Raw genomic sequence first — 26,896 nt, 5'->3', positions numbered from 1 at the left:
CAATATCTACAGGTCATTATCACACAGAATTCTAAACCAAAAACTGACCACTGTACTAGCACCAGATTTTTCACTGCGAAGTTCTGTTATCTCTGGAAGTGTTCATGACCAAACAAGGAACCAAACAGAACAGCACATACTGCGGTTGCAAATAATTGCCCACTACAAACTAACTGGACTGGCTTATGTGACTGATCTGGCTACTTCAAACATGAAAAGGAAATCTTTGTCGCTACTGCTAGTGAAAGACAGCAGATTGTTTTGTTTGTTTGTTTAATGACACTTTAGAATTATACAGTTTCCAACAGTAATGCGACAAATGTCAGTGGAATCAGACGTAGCTACACTGCTGCCTGTGCACTCTTCGATAACGTCTTCAGGTCCAAAATGCACTTTGCAATGCTTTCCTTCTGCTGCAAAAGAAAGGAAGAGAGCTTTCAGATGACAGACTTTATGAAACACATTGAAACAAGCAAAATATGCATTCTAATGCATTTTAGATAATCCTTTCTAGACCCGTAAAATGAGTTACAGATTAAAAGGGATAGAATTATAGCTCATGAAGTCAGAGATTCAAATCCAAACAGTGATCTGCATTAAAGCATCTGCATGCAGTGCTAGGAACATGTTTTCTTTTTTTCTTCTCAGCTTCATCCCGTAAGAGAAAGGACATTTAGAGCCCATCTGCAGATTTTAAACTGCCATTGTCTTACACTGAGAATTTTGCAAGTGAGTTCCCTCACCTGTTACCTACACAATTTATCACAAGCTTAGCTCTGCTGCAACAAACACCACACATGATTCTAGCTTAAATCACCAGCAACACAAGCACCTGGTACCTAGTAAGTGGACTCATTAGCTTTTAATCAGCAGCAGGAATGCCCTGCAGCCACATTTAGAAGTCACCCAAAGATGACCTATCATCTTCTGGCTTAAGCCAGAATCACTGGACAGCAAATGTTTGTACAGGCTAAAATGTAAAACAGATTTAAAAAAAAAGCAAGTACCTGTTGAGGTGTGATGCTCTGAACCACATTCTTCTCCACCCACTGAATCATGTGATCTTGTTCTTTCTGACGCTTTAAATTCTGCATAGCCACTTGATAGTCCAGCCTTTTCTTTACTTCATTGTACACTGTCAGTAATCTTTCTCGATAATTAGTTTCCAGCAACATAGCAATATTATTCTAGACACAGAAAATGAAATTAAAAGGTTAACATTCAGCAAGAATACAACACAGCAGAACACATTCTATAACAAAAGATCAGGTGGAACTGGCCCTGTCTGCAATACACAGAGGGTAAATGGTTTGGTTTGTTACTTGTTAGCAGTTTAAAAGGCACCCAGATTACATAGCAGAGGATCACAGTGGAAATGAACAGCAGCACTGCAACTACGTACTCGCTTAGCGTCAAAGAGGTAACTGCGGCCTTCGACCCGCCATTGCTCCTTCTTCTCCTGTTCAATGGCAGTCTCAAGGTCCTTGATAGCTGCATTTTTCACAGCTGAAGCTTCAGCAATTTTGTCCTGAAAGAAACAAAAAATATGTTTCAGAATGAAAGTATGATGCAAGGTGATGTGTAATTAACAGTGATCTGTAATTACTTCTGAAGTTCTGCACTAACATTTGAAAAATGTCTGCATGAACTGGATTGTGCCAGGGCTGAGGTTAAAGGATGGCAAGAGGGAAGAATCAGGGTTTATAATCAACTATCCTTTCAAAAAAAAATTCTGCTGGCATGTTTTATTTTTTAAGACTTATGCAACACCACCAACACAAGATCTAACCTATACCTTATTTTAGCATCATTCTGAAAATATTAAGACTCAGATTTTTATGATAGCCTGGACACAGTACTCTTAAATATTTAAGCAAACAACTTAGAATAGTTACTACTACATTTGATTTGGTTTCTTTTGTTACCTCATTAAGTTTGTCAGCAAAAGCTGCTACAGCAGACCCATATTTTTTTACACCATAAATGATGATTGATATTATGCAGGCAGCTGCAACTGTCTCATGGTTAACAACATAGATTTCCTTAGAAAGCAAGTAAAGCACAAGTCCAGTTCCCAACATGTAAGGACCTAAAGAGAAAATGAACAGCATTATTTATACAAAGCATAAAGAGGCTCACTGAAGTCAGACCTAAGAAACAGCTAGTTTAAGGCTTACACGATCAGGAAACGTTCCCTCCTACTGTAACAGAAAGTAGAAACCCAACACCACCACAAGGAAGGGTGCTCACCAGAAGTGGAAGCAACCTGCACCTTACATGGGATGTGCTGCTTCTGCTTATTCAGAACCAAGCAAAAATCTCTGTTTAAATATTCTGAGGGTCAGCAAGCAAATAAATTCCCCTGCAAGACCAAGCTCGTGATGCTCTTTTAGCCTTTATTTGAAGCACAGGTACCTAGCTTCAGAGCCAGGAAGCACTGCACTGGCTCATCCTTCACACCCTCCTTCTGCATATGCAAAAAATAATCTTCCCTAGTATTTTACCTTTTCAGCATCCAGAAGCGGTGGACAGAACTAAATAACTACATATACATTTTTAGAAAAAAGTAAAAGCATATTATTAACCTGTAACTCCTGTTTTAGGATAGAGAAACTGGAAAAACTCCTCAGGGATCAAACCATAACGAACTTCTCCTCCTTTCTCAGGCAGAGGTGGCAAAGGAGCCAAACACTGCTGAGTGGTATGCAGGGGTCTTGCGGTGTGCAATACTCTATAAACAATAAAAGAGTTTCTATTAAGCTTCTTATTAAAAAGACCCCAAAAGCCAACACAAAAAAAGCCACCCTTAGATAAGGCTCACACACACTTCCAATTAAATAGGCTGGCATTCATTAGACACGCCTCCTTTGAAGAAGTGGGTGGGACTAGATAACCTCCAGAGGTTCCTGCCGACCGTAATTATTTTATAACGCTACAACATTAATTAGAAACATAAAGACAAGACCCCAGAGCAACATTATTTCCAAACAACCACCAGCAGGTTTCCAAGTCGCTCCCAGGCCTCCTCAGAGCCCATCACTAGGAGGGGCCGCCAGCCCAGCCGGGCCACCCGGTTCACCAGCGGCGCCGCTAGGCCCCAGCCAGAGGTCAAAGCCCTCAGGCTGACTGCCGAGGCCCCGGGCCGTCGCCGGTACTCACCCCACGGCGACGGGAGGCGCCAGGCTCCTCAGCGCAGCCGGGGCTGAGGGAAGAAGAGGGGCAGCGAGGGCGTCAGGACAGAACTCAGCTAGGACAGGACAAGCCACTGCCCACCACCCCCACCCCAGGTAGAAGGTACTTCTCCCCCCCCCCCTCCCCTCCCCCGCGGCTCACCAGCGCGAAGAACGAGGCGGGAGAGCATGGCGGGCGGGCCGAGCCGGGCAGCGACACGACCCACTTCGTCCCGGTGACCGCCTGGCGCCTCCGCACCAAGATGGCGGTAGGGAAGATCTCGCGAGAGGAGCACGACGGGGCGGGCCGGGCCGGGAACTCTCGCGAGAGGCAACGGCGCGGGAGCACGTGGGGGCGCCACCGGCCCCGCTCCCGCCGCTGCCGCCATGGAGGAGCCGCCGCCCGAGCAGCCCCCGCCGCCCCCCCGCGGCCCCGGCGGACGGGGAGGCCGCAGCCGCGGCCGGCCCCGAGTGGAACATCCCGCCCAACGCGCCCGCCTGCATGGAGCGGCACCTGGAGGGCGCGCACTACCGCGCAGGTAGCGGGGCCGCGGGCAGGCCGGGCCGGGGAGGGAGCGGGGGCGCGGGGGCCGGGCCGGGCCTGTCGGGGAGCGGCGGCGGGCGCTCACCGGTCTGTCCCCTCGGCTCTCCCGCAGACGGGGCCCTGCTGCTGGGCGCCTCGGGGCTGAGCGGGCGCTGCTGGACTGGCTCCCTCTGGGTCTTCGCCGACCCCCGCCGCGCCCCCAGCGAGGGCTTCTGCACCGCCGGCGTCCAGACGGAAGCGGGTGTCGCCGACCTGTGCTGGGTGGCGGACAGGGGCATCCTGGTGGCCTCCGACTCCGGTAAGCAATGGGGATCCCCCCCCCCCAGGCTGAGGTGTGTGCACCCCCCTCACCCCCCCCGCCCGGTAGATGTGGGTCCTCCCCCCTCACCCCCTCACTCTGGGTGGGTGTCCCCCCCCCTTACTCCCCCCACTCTAGGTGGGTCTCCCCCACCTCACCCCCCAGCTGAGGTGGGTGCTCCCCCGGCTTCCCCCAGGCGCCGTGGAGCTGTGGGAGCTGGATGAGAACGAAACCCTCATCGTTAACAAGTTCTGTAAATACGAGCACGATGACATCACGATGACGGTGGCCGTCCTGGCCGGCAGCACTCAGGCTGTCAGCGGTGGCATGGACTTCTGGTGAGTGTCCCCAGGCCGGCTGCCATGTGCTAGGGCTGGTGCTGGGTGCTGACTGCTCACTCTTGTCCACAGCGTGAAGGTCTGGGACCTCCCACAGCAAACGGTGCTACACTCCTACAGAGGTGAGTGCCACGCTGGCCCTGGCCCCTAGCTCCTCCTGGCCCCTCACTGGTTGCAGCAGCATCACTGGTTGTCTCCCACCTACTGAGCCACGCTTGGGGCCGTGATCTAATGTTTACTAGTCTGTGAAGTTTCTGACACAGCCTTTTATTTTGTCTGTTGTTCATTTCTGTCTGCAGAACGAATGCTGTAAGGCTTACCTTGCCATGCATTTCTTAAGTGTATTTTAGAGTACTACTTCTGTACTGAAATCTTTCCTTCACCTGCATATGATTGTGTGATCTCCTAACCCATATTTGTTTTGAACAGCAGCACATTAGAGATGTTGATCTCTGGAGATGTGGTATTGTGATCTCCAGCCACAGCAGAGGCCATACTCTGCTTGATCCTCTCCCCCCAGCCCCTTTGTAAGTGCCCTCTTGTCTGGAGAGTCTTCCTCAAGCTTATGCATGTCACAGGGACTTGATTGCAGTGGCTGTGGTTCGATTTGGCAGCTCATCAGTTTGGTACAAAGCAGTTGGCTATTACCAAATAGAAGTTACCCTGTATCTGGGCATAAACTATTCTTATTTATATTGCTGTGCCTTCAGAGGTCCTTGGGAATACGTGGGAAAGTTGGATACAATCTTTGAGCCTCTTTATCCTTTTGTGCTTTTGGTAGCTCACTCCGATTCAGTGACATGTGTGGCTTCCTGTCCTGGTAAGGACACTGTGTTCCTGTCCTGTGCTGAGGTAAAGCTCTCTCTCGCTCGTTCTCTAATTCTACCCAATAAAAATGAGATACAGCTTCAGTTATTTACAGTTAAATGCACTTACTGAGAAACCACCTGTTGTGTTGCAAGCTGCATACATGTGTTATTTCAGTTTGCAGTCTGATGAGTTGACAGTCGGCTTACCAAGCTCATTTCTACAGGTTTGTATTAAAATGTGGGAGCTCCTTGGCTTGTCCTGAGGATGACTGAAGGAGCTAACTTGCAGTTAACGGCAGCATCATTTCAACACAAAGGAAGAGGTGGTGTGGTTTTGAATTTGGGTCAATAGTAGTTCTGCAGTGAATCTGAATTTATGCCTACTCCCTACCACAAAGAAATTGTAAAAATCTTTTTGTTCACTTTGGATTTGTAGGACAGCAGAACTCTACTCTGGGACACCAGATGCCCCAAACCAGCTACTCGAATTGGTATGTTTCTCTATGCAGTCACTGCTTGTATATGAGTTTTTGTTGGAAGAAACAAATTATTTTATGCCAGACTTCGCTACATCTAATGACAAATCGAGGGGTGTGACCATTTAGGCAGAAAAGTCTATTAAAACCAAAAGGAGTCTAACTATCACAGAAGTACAATAAGTGTTAAAATATTTGTCTTAGTGGCCTAGCAGTGCTAAATGAGATAGTGCGGCAACATCTTTGTGCTGACTCTTTTCACACTCATCCCACTTCATTTACTCACAGTTTGCAGTGCCTGTAATCATGTCCCTACCTCAGTCATGTGGCATCCACAGAAAAGTGACATCTTTGCTTTGGGTAAGAAGTGACCTTATTATTTGACTTTTCATCAGACAAATCAAGGTCTGTCTGTTCTCATGACAGTTTTGCTAATAACTTCATTCTTTCTCTCTTAAAGGTGATGAAAATGGAACAGTTGCACTAGTAGACACAAGGAATCCCGATTCTGCCCTCAGCGCCACTGTGCATACCCGAAGTATCACAGGGTTTGCATTTTCTGCACATAGGTACAGTCTGATGTACTGGCATAGAATGTGTGATTACATACACTTGAAAGCCTTATTTCTTTTTAGAATAAATGTATGAGTACTAGGTTTGGTCTTTTTATCAAGAAGATCAATAGTGAAGAATAGAGGAAAACGAACAATATCTCATTTTTTATAAGACGTGTGAATGTACATGAGAACACTTTGGCAGTATTCAGATTTATTGACCTGGTCACTGTGGGAATTTTTCTAATTACAGTCACCTCTGCCTGAAGGAGGATTACTTGCTTTCCAATGCTAATAGAATATTCTTGCTTCATATGCTGCAACCTGCCAAATGATGAAGAAAACATTTTTCTAAGACTTAGTGTGTTAATTTACTGTACCTCGGTCAGCTCACTAAGTGTGTTTTTCACAAGTTTATCCTCAAGAAGCTTTCTTGTATTTGATTGTTCTAACTGTGGTCTCATCTCTGTCCTCTCTAGTTCACCCTTACTGGCTTCGATCAGTGAAGACTGCTCAGTAGCTGTTCTTGACTCAGAGCTCTCAGAGGTGTAAGTACTAGGCGGACTGTATTCACTACTGTGGCTGTTTGTCTTGCTGCCTTCCCATTAAGTTGGTTATTTATCCATATGCTGAGTGGAAAACACGATTCTGCTTAAGTGGGGGAGCATCATTCTAATAAACTAGCAGTTAGGAATTGCAGAAGCCCATAAACTGTTAAGTGACAATGCTTTATGGCTAACGGACTGTTTGTGTCTTCCAGGTTCAGAAACCGTTCTCATCAAGACTTTGTAAAAGGCTTATCATGGTCTCCTTCAGACAATGCCTTGCTCACCACAGTTGGATGGGATCATCAGGTTTTACATCACACTGTCCCCATACCAACTGGTGAAGCTTCTGGAGTCAACTGTGTAAAAGAATAGTTTTATAAACTCACGGTCCAAATTCCTTCCTGGCATTACTTTGATTCTGCTGAAGTCAAAGGTGTGTGTGAACTGGAGCGGGTATGGTCTGTTGTCTGCCTTGAAGCTTGTGACTAAGAAGATTCCTGTAGTAATTTTGAGTTAGGCATAAGTTAGCTACAAACCAAGCTTTACCCTCTCAGGAGCTGGCTTCACCTGTGATAAGACTTCAGTATTTTACCCAGAGAAAATTGACTTCAGGCACAGAGGAGAGAGACAGGGAATTAGGTATAATTGGGGGAAAAAAAAAAAAAAAAAAAAAGGACTTGATCCCTCCCTCAGTTCTGCAAACCATCCATGGAATTAATAGAAGCATTTTTTTGGGGAGGTTAAAACCAGAACCTCTTGTTAGTTGGATGTGAGAGCCTCACTTTTGCGTAAAGTTCTTTGCTACATAAATAAATTCTTCCAACCCAATGGGGAGACATGTTAGCATTTAAAGACTAGAAGGGTACCACTGTTGTCCTTAAAGCAGCATTTGGTTTAGGGCTGGTCTTCAATATCTGCTAGCCTGGATCCTGTGGCGAGCGCTGTTGTATGTGCTGGTATCGGAATAGCAGCGTTTGGTGTGAGGAGTCTCAGATGCTGTGTGATAAGGATCCCAGCTGTAGCCCTGTAATTAAACACCTTCGTGATAGCACGTGATACTGCAACCTGTGATGCTCAGCATTGGCCTGGCAGCTGAGGCCAGCTCAAAGGGGCTGTTAACTGTAGGAAGTTAGCACTGTTTGACACCGTGCTTCATCTCCTCTGTGCTGAAGACAACTTATTCAGAGATAAGACCTGTGAACAAAAGTTTATGTAAGGGGAAAAACTGGACTAAGGACTTCAGTTTTCGTTTGCTTGCTCCTAGAAACAGACTCTGCTTAGTGATAAATAAGCCTCCTTATGCACTTGTGATAAGTGACTTTGTGCTGGTGACTGAGGGGGTCACGCATTCCCAGAATCCCCAAAATGGACTCCATGTAATCCTTAGAGGTGTTTTTGTAATATACCACATACTTTTCAAACTAAACTGTTGCCCTGGAACATACTTAACTGACAAAAAAATCATTGCTCTGCATGCATTGCCACTGCTCTAGGCTCCTGGACAGAATAAAGCAGGTCCTGACTAATGAAACAAAAATACTATGGAAGTGAATGCTACTCCTGTTTCTTTAGCATGATGGCAACGCTAAGATGTACACCGCTTCCAGTTCCATTATGCAGTTCCACCCCTGCATAAACGTAGGTTTTAGTTGATCCACATTGTGCAGAGCCCACAAGAGATTTTTAGGCAGACTAAGCCTTCCCAGGCTCTGTACTTTTTTCATCTTTTTCAACCTCATTTGCTGCTTTTTTAATTCCCACGTGATATAGGTGTTTACAGAGCAAACTTCTCCATCTAGAGCAGTGTATGACAAGGAAAAGGTAACTGATTATAAGAACTGACAAGTTTCCTCAAAAGTACCCCTTGAACAACCAGAAGAGTTACCTGTTACGGACCTCTGATGTGTACTGCAAACTAAAACAGGTCTTGTGCTGTTTGTGAAAAAGTCGTTTTGGAAAAAGTGGAAGACTGTTTTTAAATAAATCATAGTTTTCATTTGTAACTGGGTATATGTTTCACCAGGCTACTTCTGTAGTATCGAAGAGCCACCTGAGATCATTCACACAGTCAAAGTTGTGATTTCAGTCCCTGAAATTAATACCGTTCTTAAATAAATGTGCACCGTATTACTGTTTAATGCTAGGGTACTACGATTCTTCAGCACTGGTGCAAGGCACGCTCTAAGTCCTGTTTATTTTCAGGAAGCTTTTCTTTCCAAAACCTGAAGTAGGGTTTCCATTGTGCATAGCTAAAAATAAAAGCGTCAAATGTCCAGGTATTAAACCCACAGTACGTTCCTCACGTTGCCACCCTGTGAGCAAAATACAAAAGTCGATGGCAAAAAGTACGATGGTGCAAGGTGAAGCCTATATGGACAACAAAGGTCATTACTGATGTATTAATCTTGGTTTTACAATTGCTTAAAGACTTGGTGTGACAATACCAAAAAAAAAAAAAAATAATTTCAGCATCTGGTAAATCTTTGGGCAAGGCTTTGTTTTGCCACAGGAGGGCAGCAGCTGCCAGCTTGACAAGCGCCACGGCAGCATCTGCCCCAACATCTGCACAGTTCTTTAAAAAGTACCTATTCTTTTACCACTTGTGATGGCAAAAGAATCAAGTGTACAAGAGAAACTCAGAAGAGCGACAGCTTATCTAGGAGTCACTCACATTGCGTTAGCTTGGCTCCTAGTTGTACCATTGCTAGCAAGGCTGTATTAGTCCCACGGACATGCAGGCAGCGTGGCAGAAATGCTGGCAATACCACACCAACGTTTGTTGACTTTGTAGTTATCTGCAAAGGAGGTGGAGCGAATTCTCTGGGGTTTGCGGTATGCTCACACCATCTCTGGACTACATGCTGTTCAGGTTTGGGGACACTTCTGTAAATACGTTGTGGCTAGAGGTAAAAGCTTCAAGATACTCATTGCATACTTTCCTCATAAAAACCTGGTTCTGTAGCCAGAGCTGGATTAAAGAGATGAGAATGTAAATAAGTGTAATTTTTGAGTGGAGAGAATAAGCCACTACGAAGACAAGCCTGCCTTTTATGGTGCTGCTTGCATTGCTCATGCTGTGCTTTCAGTTTTAACTACAACATTCTAGTTAGGACTTGCAAATGAATATGCAAGTTTCATTATTAATGAAACACTCAAAACCAAGAACTATTTATAGAAGCAGCACAGGCTGAACTGCACGAGCTCCTTTGCCAGCCTACCTAAGCAGCTGGGTGTGAGGGGTGTTTAGAGTGACAGGGCAGTTAGGGCTAGCTGCCCGTGCATTCCTTGACTGGGCTTCCAAAAACACTTAAAATTGCCAGCTCTCAGCAGAAATTGGACCAAGCCCTAGGAAAGCTGAAATTCAGAGTTGCTGAGGCCAGTTTGAGCTGCTTCCCTGTCCTTTTAATCTTACACGCAAAGATCAGTCTTAACAGCAGACAGACCACTTAAGCCATACTAAAAAAAAAAAAAAAAAAAAGTCAGATCACACATGCAATAAAACAATACGTCCAGACATATTTAATGCAAGAAGGTTCAATGGCACTCATAAATAAGACACTGTTCAACACTTTACAAGTAAAGGTCTCAGTTATACGACATTAGCAGGTACTTTTGAGGAAGAGGCAACTGCAGGGGATGATTTTAAGTTGTATCAAGACTTGAATGACCAAACTGCATCAGAGAGGGTTGATGTGGGAATAATTCCATTGTCAGGCTGCAAGACTGCTGTCAGTGCTAAGGCTATAAGGTTGCTTTGCTCCATCGCTACCCCTTAGTCTCTTCCTCTTCTATTGCTAAATTTATACAGCTGGGAAGGAGCAGGAACGGGAATCAGAGTGCAGTTTATCTATGCGCTATCCTGACAGTCACCTGGCCAAGGAAGAGGGAGCTCTTCCCCATCCCTGCATCCTCGCTCTTCACTAGGGATTTAACTTTCTGTGTAAGCGCTTTGGCTGCCAACCACTCCAACAGTGGTTTCTTTGTAACACAAACAGTTCCCGATGGCCCCAGCATAGATGTCTAGTTGTTACTGAAATAACTAGAATTTTGCTTAAGGCCTTCAGGAGCTGAGATAGCCCAAAGTGTTTAAAGAATAGAATAGTTCCATTGCTTAAAACATTCATGCTAATCAGTTTCACAACTGTGAGCCAAGTCCTAGCTGATTTAGTTACTAGCTTAGTCCACTGTACATTCCCAGAATGGGTGTTCTTTGAATGAATAATGGCTGTTTCATAAAACTGACTTACATTATCATGCTTCTAATATTTAATACAAACAAATACCTGTCTGCTAGAAACAAGACACTCCGCACTACATAACACCAAATTACAACTACATACGAATTGCGTGTCTGGGTGAAATACTAAAAGTGAAATTCAAAACAAGTGCCACCCTTGGAGTTTCACATTTTACTTTAAAAAAACACAACAACCAACCCTAAAAGCAAACAAAAAAAACCCCAAACACCACCAAACCAAAACCAACTTGTGTTGGGGATACACTTACACTTAGGAGAACTTTTGAGGGGTAAAGTTGCACACACCCACCTCCATTTCTGGGCAAAGTCAATCTTGAAGGCTGAAGTCTCCCAACAAGCCTTTAAATTTAAAACTGCTTTTGAGAATTAATTTGCAGTTATAACTTAATAATTTTTTTGGGGAAAAAAAAAGTAACGGGAAGAAAAAACAATGAGGTTGCAATATTGTCAGAGAGGCTTTCTCATTGTTTCAAGTCAAGCTGGTGAAGCTTCATCCAATACTAAGACATGACCCTGAAGCCACCCAAGCAGTGTCACAGCTTTACTTCCATAGGTAAGTAAGAATCCTCGAGATGCTCCTCTTACAGAAAAACTTCCATGTTTTAAGGGCGGGGTGGGGGTGGAAGCTATGCTACATGACACTGGCACACTTAAATACCCAGGGAGTTACTCCATAGTCACTTTTCTCCATAAACATTGTTTAAAAAACAAACACCCAGATATTTAAAATGTGTTATTTCAATACTGGCTGGGGTGAGCATGTCTGGGAATCTTTCAAGTCACTGTGACTTACTGGCATAAAAACGCCATTTCAATTAGCTATTGGACTGATTATGGTACTTGGGTTTTCATTTTATTCACAGCAAAGTAAAGTTCAGAATACTTTGAAGCTGCTGCAATATTGGAAACAGCAGTTAAATTATTAGATAAAGTTGGAAATAACATAAAACGTAGAACTCAATGACATGACATTAATAAAAACTTCTGGAAATTCCACCGTGAAGGAAAATTTATCACTGAATTTTGAGTTGAATTGTAGAGCAAAATCTGCTTATATGCACACATGCATACGTGCATGCAACACAGGATAAGCTGGAGTGGAACTAATGACACTGTATAGTACTGAAAATAGAAAGTGCTTTCCATAAAAATAGACTAATGTCTCAAAGTGCTTTTAGTTTGTCAGTGACTAGAAAACATTCTCTACAAGTTTTTACACTTATCTTACAGTGATTTTCAGCAAGTTTACCTATGAGGAAGATTATATATTTCTAATTTCAGCAAGTTGGCTATTCAAAACTTTGGTCAGCTATTGTGGCACTGTATTGCTTGCTCTGTAGTATGAAATACCTTCTTTAAGGCTACTTGTATCTCCCACCCTGCCCCACAGCCATCATTAGGTCCTTCGGAGAAGCACTGGCAGGAAGCAAGGACAGGCTTGCACGCAGGTCCAGCACCCGGACAAGCACTTAGGGGAACAGCGGGAGCCAGCTGCCTTCGGTGTGCCACTGCAGGCATTCCACGCACCAGCAGCACCTGCAACCACGCTGAAACTTACCTTCTTAGTCCCCCAAAGCAGACAAACTAAAGCCAAGTCTCAGTATAACAGTTCATAAGGACTCTGTGGCTTTGCTTTTAGAGGCGGGGTTTACATAGGCATGAAGTGGCAAGAGACCCCCGAGGAAAGCACCATCAGCACAGCACCTTGGCGAGTCACTGGCACTCACCAGCTGATAAAGGAAAAGAAGGGCTGCTCAATGTCTGAGGTCTCCAAAGTGCTTTACAGGCAGCCATCCAGGCCTCACAGCCTTCTTCCATGAGGAATAATTACCAACAGAAACATTTACAGTGACCAAAAGGTGCAGGAAAGCAAAGGGCCCCCAGAGGAGGGGGCTCAGCCCTTTGCGGCAGAGCTGCCCCCAGCTCGGCAGGACAGGCACCGAGAGCCAGGAGCTGTTTTTAAGGCATCAGCACAACAGATTCGCTCAAGGCTGTTGAAAGAGGTGGGGACAGAAGAGGTTAGGACCTAGACATCCTGAATGCTTTTCTATCCCATTGGCCTCACATTCTTATTTTCAATCCCCTACACGTAGCTATACACCAGCTTGCTTCCATTATGCACAGCTCCCACTTGGTCTCTCCCTACTCCCAACACATGTTGGATTTAAACCAATTAAGAAAACAAACAGAAAACAATCTCTCCAGTGGGGATGCTCTTCAAAGAGAACTAAGGATGCTTTTTGGTTTTCTTAGACCTATCAGGCTGCAATTTGGAAAATAATACAGGGCGGGAGGGAAACAGGAGAAGGAAAACCATGTTTGCTTACGTAACAAGGCAGCAGCCTGACCTCTGTAGTAACTACTCTCCGTGACGGTCCTTTGACAAGAGTCCAAGTCCCAGGTTCACTCCCCGCATTCTGCAGCAGCGGCTTCAAGCAGTGTGTTTGCTGGCTGGGTTGGGACCATCCCTGGTGCCCGTGGAGAAGGAGACGACCAACCCAGGCACCTTCTCACCCCTTCCCAGCTGGATGAAGGCGGCGGAGCAGCCCTCCGGACAAACCTATCGGTGGCCGCTCTGGTAGGCGTAGGAGATGGGCTGTCGTGTCCCAGGCCTGACCGTGAAGGTGTTGGTAGGTCCGCCGTACTGCGAGCTGCCGTGGGCAGGTCTGGAGGGAAAACAGGGAAAGTCACTGAAAGCCAAGGAAACCCTTTATTGTTGTTCAATATTGCAATTATATATTTTATTTTATTTCTAGTGGAGCAAGGTGACTTTTGTTGCCTCGCATCCCTGTTCAGCAAGATGGGGAGGACACAGCGATGGGCGTCAGGGTCACGGCTGGCACCAGGAAGGAGCCATGCCACAGCCATGGCCCCGGGGCGAGGCGGCGGGAGGAGACCCCGGCTACGAGCCAGCGCAGCCCAGCAGCACCGCGCGAGCCACGGGGCAACAACTTCCCCCAGGCCCCTGCTGCCCAGAGCCCAGCCTGCCTCTTCATCAAGGGGACACAGAACACAGGGAAGGGGTCAGCTCAGGGCGGCACATACCTGCTGGCTGCCACCATGCTGGTGGGTGAGAAATCCCCATTCTGCCCCTTGTACTTGGCATCGGCCCCGGCGCTGCCATACGGCGCTGCTTTCCCAGTGGCATCAATGGACGTCCGCCTGCCCTGCGTGCTCGTGGGGCCGTTCCTGTGGGCAGAGCCAAGGCGGCGGACCCCCTCCCCGGCCGGGGAGCTGTATCCCCCAGGGACGTAGGAGGAGAGGGCACCCGTGCCCCGGGGAGCTGCAGCTGCCCGGGGGTAGGAGCTGTCGGGCTCAGAGACATACAGGCGCTTCTTGATCAGCGGGCGGGGGTTCGGGCAGCGGCTGAAGTAACCGGCAGAGCTGCTGTAATCGGGGTACTGGGGCACAAAGTCCCCGTTCCTCCTGCTCTTCCCCGAGGGCAGCGGGGCGGGTGGCTCATGGCTGCCCCCGTAGCTGCGGCCGTAGCCGGGCCACCTGAAATACCGCGGTGCCTCCGAGCCCCGGCTGCTGTCGGGGAAGCTGGGGCACTTGCGGTTCTCCTGACGTGGGAGAGGTCCCTCGGCCTCGTCCACCTCGTTGCTGAACTCAGGGGGTGGGGGGATGATCCCGTAGTCCAGCGCCGTCTCCCCGTTCTCCTCCTCCCTGGGCACGTCGTGGCGGGCTGGGCCGGTCTGGGTCGGCTGCCCGGCCTCAAAGAGGCCCCGCAGGAGGCTGGAGGCAGAGGCCCGCGGGTGCCCGGCGAGGCTGGGGGGCTGCGCCTCGCCCACTGCCCGCGTGTCCCGGCCCTGCTCCGAGGAGCTGGAGAAGGATGGAACTTTGCTCCGTCCTGACCCCGCTGCAGGCGGCCGGGGCACCACGGTGAAGGAGCAGGGCTTGGACTCATGGCGGTAGAAGCTGGTGGAGGTGGTGTCCGATGAGGCGCTGCCGAGTTTCAGGGGCGGCTTCACCCGCGGCACAGGTCCCACCTCAGCGCCCTGCCGGCCCCGCTGGGCACGCTGCCGGGCTGCCAGGAGCAGCGCCATGGGGGAGCCCCGCTCCACCCGCTCGCCCGTCACGGGGTGGATCAGCACCTCCTCCGGCCCCGCGGCCGAGGCGCTCGGGGGGCTCCGAGCCAGGCTCACGGGGCAGGGCGGTTCAGCCAAGCTGGAGCCACTGGGCTGCTCGGCTGAGCTGGCTCCAGCCCGGTGCACTTTGTACTGGAAGACAGCTGTGTTGGGCTGGGGTGCTGGGCTCTGGGTGGGAGAAATGGGGGGCGTGGGGGAGGTGGGAGCAGGGGGCTCCTCTGCTGGTGCCTGAGGTGGGTCTGAGGGGCTCATGGTGCTGTTGGGGGACCCTGGATCAGGGATCAAGATCTCTGTGGCCTTGCTAACGGCAGGGGTGGGATGGTCCTCGTGCCCCGTCTCATCCTTCTCCACTGCAGCCGCTGGTGCTGGGAGTGGGCTCGGGGATGGTTTTGGCAGCACCGATTCACCTGGGTCCGGGGGGCTCTTCCTCACACGTGGGGTGCTGCCACCATCCTCGGTGCCCTGCTTCTGGGTGCCGAGCCCCAGGGCAGGCTTCCCTTCTTTCTTCAGCGCCAGCACAGCCTCCAACTCGTTCCTGATTTTAATCACGCTGCGGGTCTGCGTGGTTGGGCTGCTCTCCGGAGCGGGAAGCGCCATGCTGGGAGAGCCCCCCTTGGCACCGGGGGGGCTGCTGGGCACCTCCTTCTTCTCACTCTCCCCTCCCGTGGGCAGCTGCGTGTCCTTCCCGGCGGGTCTCGCAGGTTGGGGCCCACTGAGACTGGGCTCATGGCTGCCAGCGTGGTCAGTACCGCCGTCCGTGGGCCGCGGGGCGGCTGGCTTCTCCAGCGGCCTCTCCTCCCGCCGTGGGGAGCGCAGGAGGGCCGAGAGCTCGTGCCGCAGCCTGCTCAGGTTGCTGGCATCCCTCCAGTCATCCTCACAGATCGGGTAGTCCGGAGGGGGAAGGTCAAGGTCATTTGCAGAGAGAGGTTCGGGCTTTGGAGGAGAGTCTCTCTCAGCTGGTTTCGGCTGGGGAACCTTCTCCGTCTCAGAGCCTGGCAGTGGGGAACGGGGACTGGCAGGATTGGTCCCTTGGCCGAGCCCTGGAGCCAGCTTGGGGCTCAGCGGTGGGGGTGTGGGCACAGCCGGCTTCGCGACAGCCTGACGCAACGGGGAATTTCTTTGCTCGGCTTCTCCTCTTGCGTGAGCTTTGGCCGCGGGTCTTATGGTGAAGCATGGTGGGAGGGGAGGCCGGGCATGAGGCTGCCTGGGGAAGGGCTCCTGCCGGGGCGGCTGGCTCTCCGGCACCGGGATGGAGGAGGACCGGGCTGGGGCCGGGGGAGGCACCTTGAAGGACCTGGGGAAGGTGAGGTGGGGCTCGGGACACTGCTTGGGCTGCAGACTCTCCTTCGGGGTGGGCGCAGCTGGCACCCCAGCCTCAGCATGGCAGAGCGGCCCCTCAGCGTCCGCCTGCCGCGTGTTCAGCACCGTCTCGGACTTCCACTTGGAGATGCCGGTGGCGAAAGGTGCCGGGGCCCAGCTGAGCGGTGAGGCACCCGGTGGGGCTGGTGGGATGAAGTCTGGAGGAGCCGGCGTGCTGGGGGATGACAGGGCAGAGGCCGGAGGCGGCGGCGGTGCCATGGCGGGAGGTGGCGGCACTGTCTCGGGTGGTGGCGGTGGTGGCGGAGGAAGCATTTCGGGTGGTGGTGGGACTGGTGAGGCTGGAGGTGCTGGTGCCGTTGGAGGGGGCGGTGGGGGCACCGACGGTGGCGGCGGGATGTCTTCATCCAGGTCATCTCCCTCAAGAGCCTGCAGGTGCAGGTCCCCCACAGAGCTGTACATTCGGTAGTTCCCATTGATCTGGGAGCCAGAGCCTGCAAGGAAGAGCAAGAGCACGGCGGTGTGAGCACCTTCTCCCTCAGCGCTGCGACGGCCGGCATCGCCTCCAGCCAGCTATCCTCCTAGGAAGCCAGTTTATTTTGCTCAGCAGCTGTCTAAAGCCTGCTGAACTGTAACAGCCACTACGCCTCACCCCTTAGAAATGAATTCACTTTCAATGACTTCAAAAAATAATTAAGAGGAGACTCTGTTTTCGCATGAAAATCTCATGATCAGACTGTCTGCTCCAGAGCTCGGTACACATCCTTCCTTCCCCAAGGGCATGGTACTGCCGAGTGCTCAGAGCCGGCCAGGACTCGGCAGAGAAGTTTCCTTACCAAGAGCTGCTTTTTCCTCAAAGTGTTCTGGCACCGATGGCGTTGGCACAGCCACCCCGTGGGATTCTTGGGCATTCTGCAATAGTTCAGAAAAGGGAGCTGTTAGTTTTATGCCCAGGGTATCAGAGCGAAGCGCTGACAAGCCGGCCCTCGCCTGCGCACTGGTAATTTGTCTACACAAGCAGCAGCCTGATGGGATCCAGGGCCATTCCCAAGACCGTGCGGTCCCTGCTGTTGACAGGGTTTAAGGGGATGTGTGAAGTGACAAGGGTTGCACAAGCCATGGATACATCCCCCGCGCTGGCCAGGCGCAGAGGGGCTGGAGAGGAGCACGGCTATTTCACATCCAAGATTAGGGCTCTCCAGCCCACAATCAGCAGCACCAGTTTCTCACCATTCATGTACCAAGCAAACATAATAGCTCCCACGGGTTTTTGTGGGTATTGCTCTCCAGCAAACACTGCCAGTTCATGCCGCAGTCACGTACACACCACACTGAAGTCACGGACAGACTTCCAGCTTTTTGGGAAACTGGCACCAGCATAGCTGAACACTCCGGGGAAAACTGCTATTTGTGCGGTTTGTGTTTCACTCTCAATTACTCCCTCCGTGTTCGTGCTGAAAACTCAGCAGTGTATTTAGCTGGTACAGGACCATGCAATTTAGCAGCCTACACATTTGCAAGGATGCTTACAGCTAGGGTACTTTGGATAATTACAGCTACCCATGGTGAGATATTCATGGCACGCTGACTCACCTAGAGTGCTGACCAGGGCTCCTGCCCCGTACACCTGCCAGCAGCAGAAAGCCTCTCCTTTTCTCCGGTGACTCACTGCTAAGATTGCTCTGCAGAGGGGCTGGAGCTGCTCGTGAAATGTACACTAACGCACCCATGTCCAAAAACAAACCGGTGCTGAATCAGGCTGTCAGCACAGATCTAAGTGACTGAGGCAGTGGACTGGACTTTCACATACCAGCGTTGGGAGAGACCCACAGCAAGGAAATTACACTCCATGAGCAGCACAAGCTCGCAGACCCCATGGGCTGTGGTCAGGGACATCTCGTCCGGTTCCCAGGCTCCGGGGTCCACTCTGTTGTACCCCTGTCCACCCCAGGCAGCCGTTTGCATTAGCTGTTCACAGCCCCTTGTGCAAAGGAAAAGTTATCCGGCCATCAGCCTGCACCGCTCAGTGTGGTGGCTGTCTGCACACAAACGCCTAGATAATGATTGAGCCAGTGTCCCCTGCCTTTCACTGGCATTATCGCTATTTTTACAAGAGATTGCTATAGGATTCCAAAGTCTCCTCAATCAAAGGTCACGCTGGGTTTATACAGCCAGCCCCATGCAGGGCTCAGACTGCACATTATTGTTACTCACTGCCCTGGGTGTAGCAGGAACACAGGAGCCGCCGGGACAGAGCCGACATTAAGAGCAGCAGCCGGGGCTCCTTCAGAAGAGCCCTGGAATCCCCCAGCTTTTGACAGAATAAGATAATACACATGCCTTGCTTGCAAAGTCCGTCACCCTGCAGACGACCAAAGACCCCCTATAACCACAGGGGAATGAAGCAGGTATTGGTGAGCCAGGAGAGCACGAGTGGGAATTCGCATCCCTGGGATTGCACAACTGATCAGACAGCTTTGTGCCGATGGATGATGGACAAGCCAAGGTCTGACAGGGCCTTAGGACAGATCTGGTAGTAGCAAAACACGAGGTGAGCCTTACAGCCTCATCTCAGCCCTCTTTACTGGTCCCAACAGATACAGTACGAGGCAGAGGAAAGATCCTTAACTTCAGCTGAAAGCCAGAGGGAAGGCAAAGGCTGACAGAGGCACTTCAAGAGCTGGTAATGAAATTGTGCAGAACAGTGAGATACAAACACCACAAAGAAAAAAACCCCAGCAGTCCCCATTTGCTATGGAAATTCATTGCTGCCAGTCTGCAGGGCACACTGAGGATACCTGCTCATTTACAGGGAAACAAAGATGCCTGAGCGCTGAATTAAAAGCAACAAATGCGTCACATGTTTGGACAGGAGTGGAGAGGGAATGGCAGTCGGAAGAGATCTATGCAAAGCTGGAGGAAACAGTCCACATTTCATAAACGAGTGGTAATTTTGGACATGTCATTCCAACAGGTCCTAAAAACTGGGCAAGCCTGTTTCACACCAAAAATTTCTATTGCAGTTGCTAATGCTCAGCTTCTCTCTCAAAAACCACCCATCCTCACGTCATGAGCTGGCTTCTAAAATGGAAAGCATCTCCAGCACGCTGCCAGTCCCCAGAGATGACTAGAAAGATTGTTTCCCGCTGCTGCGTCTGCTGGGGTGTGACCAGCCCAGCAAACCTCCAGCTGGTTCAGAGCAGGCTGCTGCGCTCCTGGTGTGCCAGGAACCTGCATTTCCAGTTTGCAGTTCCTGAATCAGATTTATGTATGCCGAGGATCCTGTTGGGGGGAGCTTTCACTGTAACCACCGGGAATGGCTTTTCAGTGCTGGAACAGGGTTAGGTACCCCCTGGCCCCAGTGAAGGGGAGCCTGCCTGTGCTCACGGTCCCCAGCTCACCCAGTCTCTCAGGAGCCCATGCTTCCTACCCATCAAGTAGACCAGGTCCAAAAAACCGCACCAAAATACAAATGCTTCGCATCCTGGGGTCTCAGAGAGGCCAAGGATCTCTCCGAATATAAAGAGCTACCCCTAAACTCCTTGTTTTGAAGCAGAGCTAAAGCAGATTGGTGGTCAAAGGAATTTATTCCCCCAGGATGCCAAAGTCCTTCCTGCACCTGCAGTGCCTGGGAAGCCGGGTGGGCAGGGGGACACAGTGGTACCCGAGCAGCCCCCTCTCCTGCAATCCCTGCTGCGACTCAGCTCGGGACAGCCAAGGGCCGGGTGATCTGGGGGGAAGCTGCTGGCGCAGGGGGAGCTGCCAGGCACACGAAGCCCAGCGGCCCCGCTGCCGGGCAGGGTGTGTGCGTCCTCCTGACTCACAGCTACCCAGGCAGCTGCTTCTCAGCCTCCCCCCGCGCAGGACGGTGTGGGGGTGGAAAGAAAGGGTTAAGGTGGGAGCTGCTGAACAGCCCAGTGCAGATATGTATGTGACAGCAGAAGTGTCTGTGCCAGATCAAATCATCATCAAACCTAATCAAGGTAATGCAAATATCCAACACAGACTGGCCCTTAAAAACACTGCTTATTCCTACTAACTTCTTCAGTTAAACCTGCTACACTCGGAAAAGAAGCACAGGTTTGTGAGGGACCCTCACAAAGGCAACCGAGGGGGAAGAGAGCCCCAGGACCAGCTGTGCCTCTGCAGGCAGGAAGCAAGCACCTGGCTAGGGTGACAGCCCTGAGTATTTGTCACAGGGACCTTGGTGCTATTTATTCCTTTGCCACATACACTTCCACTAGTAGTAAAGCATTAGAAAGCTCTAAAAAGACACGAAAGGCCAGTTGCACTCTAAAAACCTGGTGATACGGGGTACCAGCAACAGTTGCACACCCACGCTTGTGCTACTGGAGAGGAGTTTCTCAGGCACTGGTCCTACAGTTACTTGACTCAGATCCCAGACGAGATTTTCACCTGCTGTGATCTTTTGGAAACCATCACAGAGGGCACAACCCCTTTTTGAAGCCTGTATAACCCCATAACTTCCTAATTATGCTCTCAAATAGATATATAAACTCCTGCAGCCCAGTTGTCCTCCCAATGACACCTGCACAACTCCATTAGCTCCTAATTGCACCCAGGTGACAGCAGACCAGCCCATTTTCTGCTGAAGGTGACGGCTGCTCCAAAAGACAGGGTTATACAAGGGAAAACATCCCTCGCTCTCAGAGAGGATTTCCTTGTCAAGACCAAAGGCTTTTAAGTGCTTTAGTGCCTTCAGTGACCTGCATGTGTCCCCACAGATTTAGCTATTGCCACCTCCAGAACACTTCTGAGCAATCGTCCGCTTCACTGTACCCTTCAAGGGATAAGACCTTTGGAAAGGTGTGCTACACCGGGGAGGAAAGCCCGCTCAGCACACCTGGCAGCAGAGCATGGAAGCCTACAAGGAGCACGTGTGGCTCCTGGAGTCCCAGCTGGGTTAAAGCCACCTCCGAGCCCCCTGCGTCCAGCTGCGCTGGCACTTGCTGCTCCAGTCCCTGCACCCGGCTGCTACGGGAGCACTGGCAGCTTTGCAGGGAACGGCTTCCCTCACACAGAGATTGAAAAATCAGACTCTGCACAAACACCTCCTGCATTGCCTCCTCGTTCCTCTGCTGTAAACAGGACACAGTTTTGCTATTGCTCTCTCCAGCAACATGCCTGATCCAGAGAGAGATATGACAGTAGCGGTTAGATAAAATGCAGTGCAAGCCAGATCTATCATCTACACGCTCAGCAATTTTTTTTTTTAATTGAAAATGCAAGTCTGATGATGCTTACGTCTCTCGCCTGAGCACCTCGCCTATGTCCAACACAAGCCTTGAACTCAAATCACCTCCTAATCCCTCGTATCCAGCATTATTATAGAGTGGTTTTGCTTTTCATTTATTTTCTTCCCTCAGGTAGGGGATGAGAGCAGCAGCCAGCCTGGCTGGTTCTGGGCACCAGTTACACACGCTGCTGTACCAAATCCCAGCGGCGAGCTGGATACTCACAAGGGGTAAGAAAGTCAGCAGTGGCCGGACTCTCGGACGAGGTTTAAGCGTTGCTGTGCCAGAGTCAGTCATCGTCCCAAAGCGATTGTCACCATAATACACTTCAATCACATCACCTGAGGGGAAGAGAAGACTGTTAGCAGCACTGCATCTGAGGCAACAGGAAAAATAACATGGGACAGATTTGGAGGAGTAGCTGGGTGTTTTGGAGCCGAGCTGGAGATGGAGGGCAGGGGGAAGTCCCAGGTGTGCAGGACCCCCGGGCAGGTGCTGTCACACCCCTGCGAGGCACAGGGAGCCTCCCTAGAGCTCCACATGCTCTAGTTTAATGAGCACAGACGTCAAAGCCTGTTCTGAAAGGCTTATTTCCAAGAGTAGCCAACTTAAACTTACCTCAAGAGGGTCAACAGTTAGCACAAGCACTCAGTGCACTCCCCACCCACATTACATGTAGGGAGGGAAAAAGCTTCAGAAGTGACCGGATCGTCTCTTTATAGTGCCGCAAGGCTCTGACTCCCAGGAGAGCCAGCCTGGGTCCAGGGCAGGTGCCCACAGAAGTGACAAACCAGCTTGTAAGCTTGGGCAGAATCTGACCTTGGCTGAGCCGTCAGCGGCTGGAATTGAGGGGGGAGGCAACAGCAGAGCCTGACCACCAACCACACCAGCTGGAGGGAGAGAGCTCCTGCCCTTCCTCACCTGCCTCCCTCATTAAAGGACAGAGTTAATTACAGGTTCGTCACTCAGCCCTATCGCGACAGGGCCCTGTCACTTATGCAGCGGAGAGGGACAGCAGAGGCGTCCCTGACCCCTGGCTTGTGCTGAGCAGCAGCGGGGCGAGCGGAGGGAACGGCTCACTGCCCCGCTCGGGGACAGCAATGCGGATGGGACGTGCGGGGGCTGCCCAGGGAGGTTTTTCCCCTCCGCGTTTTGCTGCCATCGGCTGAGGGCAGCAGGAGGGGGCTGCCACAGCCGCTCTCCCTGCTGCGGAGGGACACCGCCAGCGCCCACAGCATCCTCATGCATGCTGCTGGAACAACTGGTTTCTGACCCCCGTTGCAATTGGTATGGGGGGACAAACCGTGCTTGTCACAACACTTTCACACTTCAGCCTGCCTTACGGAGAAACGCTCTGAATGTCTTCCCACAAAACACTGCTATGAATGGAGACGCTACGGCAGGAAGCAGTCGCAGAGCCTTGGTGTTACAAGCAGGAGAAGCCATCGGGTTCTCTGGGTTCCCAGCCCTGTGCTTTTACCTTGAACCACACCTTTTGGGCCGGTTTATTTCTGACAGTGAATAAAGCTCATAAAATTAGTTTAATTACGTTCTTTGTGTCTGATTAACAGCATGAATTAACAAGCAGAAGCACTGAAGCATGTAAACCCCACCTTGGCTGGAAGGAGATACACAAATAATTTGTAGCCAAGGAGACCAACATTAAAGAAAAAACAAGGTTTGAGGAGGAAGGGGGAAAAGCAAGAAAAATGGCTGTGATCAGAGAGCAAACTGCAGGAGTGTCCCCACCTAACAGACTGCGATAGTGGTTTCAGTGAGAAGGGAGAAGCAAACAGCCTCCCTCTCTTCCCCAAAACACAAACACCAAGAAGTTGGTGGGTTCTTTCCCCACCCTCCCTAAAAGCTGTTTTTGAAAAGCTGTGTTTGAAAGCACAGTCCTCAAACCTGACCCCATGTGAAAGTGTGAAGTACAGAAACTGTTTCTGTCAAGTATCGTACAGCAATTAAAAGCCAAGGAGCAGAAAGGTGAAGGTTGTATAAGCTCCGCATGCAGGCAAAGGGGCTGGGCTGCATTTCTGAGCCTCCAAAACCCAAAGGCAGCGCTTGCCAAAGCAGGGCTGCTGCCTGGGGCACCAGCTGTGCCCCAGAGTCCCTGACCGAGACTGTGCAAGCAACTGGTTACTGCCCCAGCCAGTGTCCCCGCTCCCTCCCACGTGCCCCTGCTCCCACACAGCCCCTCGCTGGCCCGAAGCACTGCCTGTGCCCTCCATACACTGCCAGACCCGATGACTGGGGTCCCCAACCCATCACGGACTGCCGTGGCATGTAGCTGTGGTGGTCACCAAGTCTCTGCCCTCCTTGGCCAGGCACAGATCAGGCAAGCAGCTCCCAGGGAAACAGAGCTTTACACCAAGTTTAGTGAAGGGGGAAAAAAAAAAAAAAAAAAAAAAAAAGGAGGAAGGCAAATGGTTCTGTGAGTGTTCCCACAGAAAAGCACTTGCATGAACACCTGGAATGAAGAACCTGACCACGCCAGGGGCTGGGCATGAGCTACCACAGCCTCTGCTGAAGGTATGGTTTGAAGGCAAATGAATTCCACACAGCCTTGAAAAATGCCACTGAGTCCAGCAAGCATGCAAGCTTTTCCTTTCTCCCACCCACTACACCACAAGTTACCCTGGGATACACCCAGGAGTATCCATCATGCTATCACTGTCCATACGGTCAGTCATGGCATCCTCTCCTTTATCCCAAACTTCTCCCACTACACAGGATTCTTTAAAAAAATGACATTTTCTTCAGCTTTCAAAATACTAGTTAGCCTGCACTTCACTTAGTGTGGTCCTACCAACAGTTTAACCCTTCCCTGCCTGTGAGGGGCCCAAGCACAGAGGAGCTGCTGGAGTCGCGAGGACAGCAGAGATGTCAGCAAATGATTGCTTTTGCATAACCCCCTGGGTGACCCCACGTTCGGCGAGAAAGCAGCAAGGATTAAGGCTAATGCAACATGAGAGTTTGAATTCAGACAGCTCTGTGGAGCGGCGATAGAGTAGTTCAGAAACTTGAAAGTTTTCTATTAAACAAGACACTAGGTAAACTCAGTGAGAAACTGGATTAAAGATCACAAGGTCTTTGATCCTAGATTACTAAGCATCGCTAACCTGAATGCATTTAATTAAAGTAAAATGAAGTGCTTGTAGTTGTGTTTTCTTTGCTAGATAAACAGGACTTGCCTGCTAAGAGCCTGTCACCAGTAAGACCTGTGCTCTACCAGCTTCGTTTCCTGGAAGGAGGGATCGGGAAACACACCCTCGGAGGCTGTCGGAAGCCACTGGCCCTGGCTATGCTTTGGCCACTTTTTGACATTCAGCCCGTCTCGGAGACATTAGTGTCCTCTCAGTCATGGGAAATAAAATAAGCAATCTGCAACACAAGTAATGGAACTTCTTCCTACTCCGGTGTTGCATCACCTGGAGTAGGTGTAGCAGGTTTGACGCTGGGATATCCACAGCTCACAGCGAGGAGAGGAGGCGGCATCAGTCACTATATTCAGGAATCTCTGAGTCAGTGACATGCAAACCTACACCCATTCCACATTGCCTAACTTGTGTTTACTTTGTATGAAAAACTAAGGTGGGGATTAGCAGAAGCAATGGACTCCTTTTGGCAGTGGCGGTGGCATGAAGCTATGCAGCCAATGTTCAAGAAACATGGCCAGGGACGAGGCTTCACTAGGTAAGGCCGTGGCACCGTGGAAATCAAGGCACAATAAAGCTGCCCCTTGGACTGCTTAGCTGCGAGCGTGCCATTCCCCGTTCGCCACAACCAGCCCACACCGCAGCACGCGTTACTCCAAACATGGTCACTCAGCTTCGGTGTGTCACCCTACCCTACACAAATTAAATTAATGATATAAAAGCCGAGAGGATGCTAAGGAGTGATTCAACAGCTTTGCTTTATGCTCAGATTTCAAGGACTCCTGGCTTTCACTTTGCAAACTGATCCGCACAGCAGTTCCCCACACCTGAAAGGAATGCCTTTGTACTGCAATTGCAGCCACGGAAATCAGGCTTGTAATAAGCAGGCACAGCGACTTTTTTTTTTCTCTCTTTCTTTTTAAATCCAAACCACATCAGAGAGAGGCTTGAATCCTCCTCAGATTTACAACAGTTAGAAATCAGCAGTTTTTCTTTGGTGTTTGAGAGTTGCATGAAACTCTCCGTCACATTTTCATTTTATCTCGGTTTCACCAGCTTGGCCTTCAGGGTGTAACCACCTCGCAAGAGCTTCCGTGGCCAATGCTCCCCATCGAACAGCCCAGCGAGCAGCGCTTCCCTTCTCCAGCTTGTAAAGTGTTTGTTGGAGTCTCACAGCCACCAAACTTTACCCACCAAGCGCTATCTTTTATCTGCCTGGCTCCATTACTATTAATTTGGCTCCCTCCTACATGAGCCTCCAGGGCACAGCATTGCAATTAAAACCACAAAGAAATACAAATAAATCCTGAGGAATATGCAACCCGCAACTCCCCCTTCGCGCACCGGCCTTCAAGAAACAGGTTTACAAGTAAATAACCCCAACCTGGGCAGGAGCAGATCTAACATGGCGTGGGAAAGCGCTGTGGAAGCGAGAAAAAACAACGGCTTCGCAAGTACTTACCGGCCTGAAACTGTTCCTCGGTCAAGTTTCGCCCCCCGCAGGGAGCGCGGAGCCCGGCGCCCCCCGCTCCGCAGCCGAACGCGGGTCGCAGCTGGAGCGCGCGGCCCCCGCGCCCCCCGCCCGGTGCTTCCCGGCTGGGCGGGCAACGCGCCCCCGCCCCCCCGGGTCCCCCCGCCGCCCCCCCGGACACTGACCGGTGCCACCCGCGCTGTCCGAGGTCACCTCCTGCGTGAGGCTCCAGGGCGGGTTGGTGGCGAAGAGGGAGGCGGCGGCGGGGCTGGCGTGGCGCTTGCCGAAGAGGCGGCTGAAGGTGCCCTGCACGGAGTGATGCTTCTTCATCCTGGCAGAGCCCCCGCCGCGCTCCCAGCCGGGCACCCCCGCCGCGGGGAGCGGGGCCGGGGCCGCCGGGGGTGGGGCGGGGCGGGGCGGGAGCCACCCCCGGCCCCTCCCTCCGCCCCGGTGCCTCCCGCCCCGGTGCCTCCTCCCGCCGCCCCGGTGCCTCCCCCCGCAGCGTCCCAGCCCGAGGGGCTTCTCGCAGCGCCCCCCGCCGCGGGCCCGAGGCGAGAGGCCCGGGGGTCGGCGGGCCCGCGGGGTGCAGGCAGCGTCTGGTCCCTCCTACAA

At 50.9% G+C, this 26,896-nt stretch overlaps 3 protein-coding genes across 3 annotated transcripts; 1 reads left to right on the top strand and 2 right to left on the bottom strand.

Annotated features, from left to right (window-relative positions):
* Positions 1 to 256: 256 nt before the first annotated feature.
* ATP5PB (ATP synthase peripheral stalk-membrane subunit b) lies at positions 257 to 3,559 on the bottom strand. Its single transcript, XM_055819590.1, has 7 exons — positions 3,334 to 3,559; positions 3,160 to 3,202; positions 2,586 to 2,731; positions 1,926 to 2,089; positions 1,403 to 1,528; positions 1,008 to 1,187; positions 257 to 413 (listed from the first exon to the last, which is right to left on the bottom strand). Exons 1-7 carry the CDS (start codon positions 3,557 to 3,559, stop codon positions 342 to 344), a joined length of 957 nt encoding a protein of 318 aa, XP_055675565.1. The 3' UTR covers positions 257 to 341.
* Positions 3,558 to 8,745, top strand: WDR77 (WD repeat domain 77). Its single transcript, XM_055819589.1, is given in 11 exon segments — positions 3,558 to 3,592; positions 3,594 to 3,709; positions 3,827 to 4,012; positions 4,209 to 4,350; positions 4,423 to 4,472; positions 5,132 to 5,202; positions 5,596 to 5,650; positions 5,924 to 5,995; positions 6,096 to 6,204; positions 6,669 to 6,737; positions 6,950 to 8,745. Coding segments are annotated over 11 exon segments (1,065 nt in total). The 3' UTR covers positions 7,110 to 8,745.
* A 1,488-nt stretch (positions 8,746 to 10,233) lies between these two features.
* Positions 10,234 to 26,649, bottom strand: C16H6orf132 (chromosome 16 C6orf132 homolog). Its single transcript, XM_055819588.1, has 5 exons — positions 26,470 to 26,649; positions 21,881 to 21,996; positions 17,237 to 17,312; positions 14,041 to 16,894; positions 10,234 to 13,661 (listed from the first exon to the last, which is right to left on the bottom strand). Exons 1-5 carry the CDS (start codon positions 26,612 to 26,614, stop codon positions 13,556 to 13,558), a joined length of 3,297 nt encoding a protein of 1,098 aa, XP_055675563.1. The 5' UTR covers positions 26,615 to 26,649; the 3' UTR covers positions 10,234 to 13,555.
* Positions 26,650 to 26,896: the final 247 nt, after the last annotated feature.

This window comes from Falco peregrinus, chromosome 16, assembly GCF_023634155.1.
Source record: "Falco peregrinus isolate bFalPer1 chromosome 16, bFalPer1.pri, whole genome shotgun sequence".
In the NCBI taxonomy this organism is placed as follows: Eukaryota; Metazoa; Chordata; class Aves; order Falconiformes; family Falconidae; genus Falco; species Falco peregrinus.
This window is presented reverse-complemented; position numbering and strand designations above follow the sequence as displayed.

What these genes read in the sequence shown, in the direction of transcription:
- C16H6orf132 (XM_055819588.1), bottom strand. Translation starts at nt 26,614, where the DNA reads ATGAAGAAGCATCACTCCGTGCAGGGCACCTTCAGCCGCCTCTTCGGC. An exon ending in GGACAGCGCGGGTGGCACCG is followed by an intron (nt 21,997 to 26,469) that starts GTCAGTGTCCGG and finishes TCTTCCCCTCAG; the next exon opens with GTGATGTGATTGAAGTGTAT. An exon ending in TGCTGACTTTCTTACCCCTT is followed by an intron (nt 17,313 to 21,880) that starts GTGAGTATCCAG and finishes GAACTATTGCAG; the next exon opens with AATGCCCAAGAATCCCACGG.
- ATP5PB (XM_055819590.1), bottom strand. Translation starts at nt 3,559, where the DNA reads ATGGCGGCAGCGGCGGGAGCGGGGCCGGTGGCGCCCCCACGTGCTCCC. An exon ending in ACCTCTTTGACGCTAAGCGA is followed by an intron (nt 1,188 to 1,402) that starts GTACGTAGTTGC and finishes TTCTGTGTCTAG; the next exon opens with AATAATATTGCTATGTTGCT. An exon ending in AGAGCATCACACCTCAACAG is followed by an intron (nt 414 to 1,007) that starts GTACTTGCTTTT and finishes TTTCTTTTGCAG; the next exon opens with CAGAAGGAAAGCATTGCAAA.